The sequence below is a fragment of the Buceros rhinoceros genome, unplaced genomic scaffold (genome assembly GCF_000710305.1).
Source record: "Buceros rhinoceros silvestris isolate BGI_N320 unplaced genomic scaffold, ASM71030v1 scaffold27329, whole genome shotgun sequence".
Taxonomy (NCBI): domain Eukaryota; kingdom Metazoa; phylum Chordata; class Aves; order Bucerotiformes; family Bucerotidae; genus Buceros; species Buceros rhinoceros.
In genome coordinates, this window is record NW_010432529.1 from 3,828 (window position 1) to 11,064 (window position 7,237).

The 7,237-nt window shown below is 41.1% G+C and overlaps 1 protein-coding gene across 1 annotated transcript in view; it reads right to left on the reverse strand.

Annotated features, from left to right (window-relative positions):
* Nucleotides 1–2,236: 2,236 nt before the first annotated feature.
* TBC1D14 (TBC1 domain family, member 14) overlaps nt 2,237–7,237 on the reverse strand; it is a 27,099-nt gene continuing 22,098 nt past the window's right edge. Inside the window, exons 10-11 of the mRNA XM_010143827.1 lie at nt 6,003–6,261; nt 2,237–2,445 (exon numbers count right to left, since the gene is read on the reverse strand). Coding sequence (XP_010142129.1) covers nt 2,380–2,445; nt 6,003–6,261 — 325 coding nt within the window. The 3' untranslated portion in view covers nt 2,237–2,379. The remainder of the gene's footprint in view (nt 2,446–6,002; nt 6,262–7,237) is intronic.

Sequence of the window (7,237 nt, forward strand, 5' to 3'; positions counted from 1 at the left end):
AACAAAATAACAACATCTGCAAGTAACAAACAGTGCACAAGTGATGCAGCAGGCCTCTTCCCCACAACTACGCCCATTTTCACTGTTACATTCAACACCTTACTGAGAAGAGAAAGGAGAACCGGCTGTCCAGGGCTGCAAAGACACCCAGTACCTAAAGATTGCATTTTAACCAGACAAATAAGCCACACTTGCAGACTTGGTTTAAAGGAAATACAAATCTAGCTGCAATGAAGACTTAACTCACAAAGCCCGTTACAGTACCACCTATAAACGTACGCTGAGGAAAAGGTTGTCTCTGTGTTAACAAACCATTTAAAAGCATAGTGCAAATGTTTCAGATGATAGGCCTCTCAGATCCTTCATGGAAAGGCGTATTTGTTGTAGTAATAGAAAAAGTAATATTAAAAAACACTTACTGACCTTCCAGCTTTCTATTGCACTTGAGAACAATGTGGCATACAAATACCGGTCTTTGAAGGACCAAAGCTATACAAATTCTAGGAGAACTTAACACGCGTTTCATACGTCTATTTTCAGTAAGTGATGACTAGAAGAAGCCTTAAGGAAGAATTAAGATGACCAACAAAAAACCCACATCCATTACACAAGGTACACAAAGTGAACAGGAAGAGGCCAGTGAGGTATCAGATTTGCAAGCTGCATTTGCATTACACATCTTCCAGAGTGATTAGGAGTCCTCACTTACCAGGAAATCTTGCTCTCACTCTTTTTAATATTACAATCAAACTATCCCTCGCAGAAATGACCTTTTTACTAAAGGATAGTATTTTGATTATGTCCCACCATATGTTGAGGTGAGCGGTGTACAACTATTATTCTCATTTTTTTTATTCAGACAGTGCCAAAGTAATCAGGATAAATCAGACTGAGAGCATTGGGAAACCGCTGATCATACAAGCTGGAGGGTTTAGCAACACCTGCTTACAGTTAACACAAATATTGCTTCAGTTAAGTCTCCCTTTTCAATGATCATCCTTATTCATAAAACAGATTTTTACACTACACACTATGCAATGCACATTCTTGTAAATCAGAGGCACTCGTGATTTACAAATCAACATTCACCTGGACGCAGAGAGGATCTAAGCTGCGTAACACAACTACGCAACTGCAGTGTGCCGCCTCTCTAACTTGCTCCCATGTATTAGAGGCTGGATAAAATGCTAGGAAATGACAGCTTGTACTTATCGTGATAGTATTTGTCTGGCACATTCCCCAATAAACTTCTTTCACTTGTCACTACATATAGATCAGATCCACATCACACTTTCTCGCTGTGGCAGCAGCGGCTTCAGGAGATCCCACAGAACCTTTTCAGCAGCAACACTGCCTTACTTAATGTCCCCGCTATGGTCTTCCTCCCCAGTTTTGCCAGTGAGCAGAGAAGGGTTTTTAACCGTTTCTCATTTCACCTGCTCAGCCCACAGTTTTACGAGCATGACTGGAGAGAAAGCACAGGAATAAGCAGCTGGTAGATAAGAGCACCCCAAAATGGCACTGTGTCAGAAGAGCGAGACATGGAAACATCCATTCAGTAGTATGTGAACCTGGCTTTAAACGGAAGAAGGAGAGTACAACTGGGAAATGATGCCAGCTTAATACTAGAAATACCTCGCTGCATTTGGAATCTAGTCTGATTATTGGATCTGATTATGGAGAAAGTTCTCCATACACATCCAGATTGGAAACAGAGATTTCCAAAGCATCTTGAAGAACAACTGGTTTTGCACTGCTAGCATGACTTCTCTTCCATGTTTACTTTCTACTTAACTTTTTCTTATTAAAGAATGGAATGTAGTTCTATGTCTGTATGATTTCTTTGGTAAATGGGACCCACAGCCTATAAAACAAGAAGCATTTCTAAAGAAATGGTCCTTACATTATATAACTATAAATTCCAGCACCAGTTATTTAAAATCCAGATCCAGCTACTGTTACACATACGGGAAATATATCTTGCTTAAGAATGAAACTGGGGAAAAGCTTTCAAAGCAATCGACGTTGCTGAATGCCCAGTCTCTGAAAACATAAAAGAAAAAAAACTTAAAAGAAACCCTTAATATTGTTTAGTTTCAGTGCCCTCATGAGAAGTACAGAACGTGTAATGCTGACCACAGCAAATGCTCATTCCTCTAAAAGTTTAAGGCTAAGCCTAGGTTTAATTTAAAAGAGTTTTATCCCCTTCCTTCTTTCCTCCCTCCCCTCTTTTTTTCCTCTCTCTCCTTTAAGGTTATCCTACTGCTAGACAAAACTCTGAAGTAACACTTGATTTGCAGGCTTATACATGGTGGAAGTACTGGGTACTGTTTGACACTTTAGCTCTTTTCCCGTGAGTCACTGGAGGCATCCATGATTTTAACGTTTGAGTGACGGACTTCCTTTTTCCATTTCCCGGTTATCTTTCTGCAGAGCAGCCAGTATCTAGATATTTCAAGGAATGAGAGAAAAAAAGCATTAGATTTAAAAAGCGACTCAATATATCATTGTCTGAAGGGCTGCCAGTTTAATTATCTCTGAGCGATACTATTTTAACTACAAAATGTAATCAACTGTAGAGAACCTCTCCACTGACGGAGACCTCCCCCGTAAGTCCTTGTGGCATGGCAGATACAAATGGATTTAACAACAGTTTAAACTTGGTCTTCCCCCAGCACACACTTCAGAAGCCTGGAGAGGAGATTCTTACCCAGACTACACAAGTCTAGCACTATTAAAGGACACTGTCTGAGGGGAAGTTGTAATTCTCAAGATAAATGGAATGTCTAAAAACCCAGCAAATGAGCAGCCTGAACAATACGACACTATCTAAGACTTTGGGACAGAATTACCTTAGCACTGATGGGTGCCTGCCTAGAGCTCATCACTGTCTCCATACCTCCTTACAGCTTTTTCAAGAGCAAAGAGTCCACATTTGCACCCACACTGAAAATGTGTATTTCCTAATATCCAATGCAGAATTTTGTTAGCCAGAGTAGAGGGCACAGTAACAGACAGTTTCTCATGCTGCATAACATGCTCCCTGCCCTCTAGAGTTAGTTTGCTGAAGAAGTCCAGCAGCATCCTCTAGAATCACCCTGAAACTAAACATACTGCGGGACATTTCATCTCAAAGCATTGCAGTTACAAGTAGGGAACCTTCTTTTCTCTCTCTGACTGACTTCAAACAAACCTCCGCACCATCAGAATTAACAGGATGAGGGGCTAAATCACTCACGGTGCAATCGCACTGCACTGCCTAGACCTCAATGGAAAAGCACCCATAGCTGTTGCAGCAAGATCGTTCAGCACGGGTCTGAGGAAAGCCTCAGCTGGGTTTCTAGGATTGGAGAGACATTTCAGGGAGATCCTCTTCACAGACATTCAGGGTAAATTGACAGCTTCTCAATCAAATGGGCTTATGAGGATTTCAAGCGTTAAAGTAACAACACCCTTGGTGGAAAAGTTATCCTTTTCAAGGAACACAAGAATAGCACCAAAATAGTGATCTAGAAAGCAGAAAAGCATTGAGCTTAAGCCAAAAAACACAGCTTGGATTCTTAGGTATTTGGAAAATTTTACGGAGCTAAGATTTGAAGCATACAGATTACAGAAATGCTAAGCCAGCAGTCTAGTCTGTTCTAACTACCATCTCAACCCCTCTGCTGTTGATGACAAAGTGGCAGGTGTAACAACATGCACTCATGCTTCAGGCTAAGGCTGTATTGGCAGAAGGCCCTGGAGTTCTTTGCAGGTAATTCCAGAAGAAAAACAGTTTCCAGGATTCCTACTGGTAACAAGAGTCCCCGTTACTGAAATGCTGCGTTCGTGGTTTACCAGGACTCCTTTCAGTCCTGATCACAATGTCAGTGACCAAGGGAAAATGGAGTGAGATGAAGAACATACACCAGCCTGTCTGATGCGGAAACCAGGTCTGTGGGAACCAGCTTCGTAAGCAGCCCACAACACTTCAGATGAGGTCCCACATACAGAATCAGGTCAGAAAGTGTCCCGCAGGGTAAGAGGACCATAACTAGCATGGTACAACAAGGTGAAAGGTTCAGTAAGTGGATATTTTTTCCTGAGTGCCAAATAACACCTACTGCTGATATGAGCAGCTGAATTTGATTTGAGTTCTACAGTCAAATACACTCCTACAAAGAAGCAGTGCCTTAAGCTCTGCTACTTGCTTATGCATTGCAGTTACTATAACCAAATGAGATGCTAGAGATGAGAACACAAAGTCCACTCTTGTAGGCTCAAGAGCATTCTGCACCCTCTGGGAACTAGTGCACCTCGTCAGTCAGTCCACCTAAGAGTTTATCTTTAATGTGGTACATTCATCACTCCTGAGACTTCTTTTGGTAATTTGAAAAGGTATTTCTCTACAGAAAACACATGGGATACTATAGCAAAGCATCTGACTTCTACAGCAGTAGTCCTAGCTAGAAAATTTTCTGACTGTGAAGTATCACAAACGCAGACGGACTTCTCCAGCATCCTGTGTAGGACTCATACCCAGCACTGCTGAGTCCACCTGTGCAACCAAGTCACACACTACCAAAAGACTGTCTGTTCTACAAAAGTGAAGTTCAGGTTTCTGAGTCCAAACTCTTCCTGGTGAACTTTAAAAGATGGAAGAAAGGCAAGAAGCCATCACAGGCAGTATCTCAGTAATAGAAAACAAAATCCCATACCCTCTTATTAATATTTCTAGGTCAGTTCCAACAACTGAGCGGTCTCAGTAAGTGCACGACATGAGCAAACTCATAGCCCCTCCCCACTTCTGGCTTGGAAAAGGATGGCTGGCTGGAGAGCAAACAGGCTTTCCTGGTGGAAACTTACTCAGCAGTGGAACCACCTGGTGAAGAATTCCAGTTGGTGCTGAAGTCAAGACAGGTAAGAGGTCAGCCAACAGCTACCCTACAGCATGCTAACTCTGAGATCTATTTCCACCACAACATTTTTTCATTGGTTTGTCGCAACAAGCAAAAACAGTCTGTCTGGCAAATTCCAGCAGTCAGAAAGAAGCTGATGAGGGAACTGAGGAAGACTGCTCAGGCTAGATTACTTCAAAGTCCTCCTCCTGTTGTGATAATCACCAGCAAAACTTCACATGTCAAGGACTGAAAAACACTGGTTAAGAAAGCCTGTTACTTAAGGTACTTGGTGGAATAGAACCCTTCTCTCTCCTTCTCTGCAGACTATTAATCCAGGAAAGAAGCATGAACTCCCATTTGCAACTGAATTGCTCTAACTGCTACGTTTAACATCACCTTTCAGTTTCACTGCAAAAAAGAATTTGCGTAAAATGGGCAGAGCTCTATTACAGCATGAAGCAGGCTGTACTAGTGCTTTGAAGAAAGGAAAAGGAAGAAAAAAAAACCCTTTTCTGCTCTGAACACTACAAAGCACATTTGACCCAACTCTCTGCCATGAATGGCTGTTATAGCCACTTAATGTCCACAGATGACACACTTTCATCTGCTTTCTTTGAACTGGAATTTAGGTGAAATTACAGTAAAGAGACAAAACTTCTGAAAGAAATACTTCAGTGTTAAATCCCAATAAAGAAGTCAGAGGTGCAATCACTTCTGAACAGCTCAAAATTAGGCAAAATAGATTCTCAAGAATATTAATGGCTGTATGATAACGTATCCTTACAAAGCGTCACCTTCTCCCAAAGAATTTCTGCTTTTAAGTATCAAGTTGTAATGTTACCAGCAGTCTTTGTAATTAATAAGAGTTACACTTTACTTCATCAGCTCCACTCAACATTTCAATTTTGAATGTGGACTGAGCTCTTCCTTTTCAGAGAGAAAGCAAGCTCTGGGAATCCACTCACCTGAATGTATACTAGAAACGTGGAGAGAGATACACAGTCCTACCTACCTGTAAAATCAAACACTAGCTCTGTTAAAATATTCTGTCAGGTGTTGCCGAACCCCATTTTCATGAACACAGTACAATCATCTGTCCTCAAAGATTAACAGCCGCTTTACCTGAGCCCACTTTTTGTTTCTACTTTGCATCTGAATGGCAGCAATAGATGCGAAGAATTCTTCTGAAGGCAAGTCCTCTGGTAGCTTTGTTAAAAACTGGGCTATGTGAATGAAGTCCATTTTGGTCAAAATATCTTCAAAAAGTTTCAATATTCCCAGGGCTGTACGGAATAAAAACTCTTCTCCATCACGGCAGAACACATCCCAGACACGGCATGCCAAGTCTAGTGGCAAAGATTTGCTATACAATGTGAATATCCTGAAAAACAGAGTAAAATTTTCAGAGTTACTTGACATGAAAAATGTCTTGGATAATCACAGAAGTACAGACTGATCATTGGTGAGGGACTTCTGAAATATTTGTAACTGAATATTCATTTTTAAATTTCTATTAGTGGCAGGGTACTGACAGATGAAACAACATAAAATTGTACAATCATTAAAGGCGTCTATCACATAACTGGGTCTATCTATCTATGTTTCTATCTATAACTGGGTCTCCAAGTTCCATTTTCTTGGATCACACCAGAAGAAACAATATACATGGTTTTACAATTAACATGCACTAACCACAGGTACAATCACAGGTATATTTAATCATCACTTCAGAGTTGAAGATTGAAGCAGTTTTAGCTGCGAGAACACAAAAAGCTGAACCTTAAGAAGCACAACAAAGGGAATTTTGTGGATCAGATTAAGGAGATGTGTAAAATTACCTCTGTGTTCCAGGCTTGACTGACTGGCAAAGTAGTAACAGCGTAAGTTTTGGAAGAAAGATCAGTTTAAACTCTAGCGAGTTGAGAGAAACAGGCAAGATGTCCCAAGAGAATGTGTAGATAGCTGCGATACGATGGTGGCTCAGCGTACTTAAAGGAATATGATTCCCCAAAGAGTAAATAACACAGCGGGAGCAAGAACCTGCTCCCAGTTGCTAAAACTGTATCTTCTTTAACTGCCAAGAGCACATTTCTTAAAGCGTTGACAGCCTTGCAGCCAGGAACACAAAGGTGCTGCCTACACCCTCCTGTGTCCAGCACTTTGCCCCAAGGCAGAGCAGTTTTCATTGCCACTAAATGTTGTAGAGCAAGACAAGAGAATTAGGTTTCCTGTTTCCTTGTTATAGTATAAAAGGGAAAAGGGTTGCAGCGGGTTTTGATTTTTCCACTCAGAATTTTGAGAGAACTTTTCTCCACAGATGTACTGCATAGATCTCCATAAAACTGCAAGTAACTCTT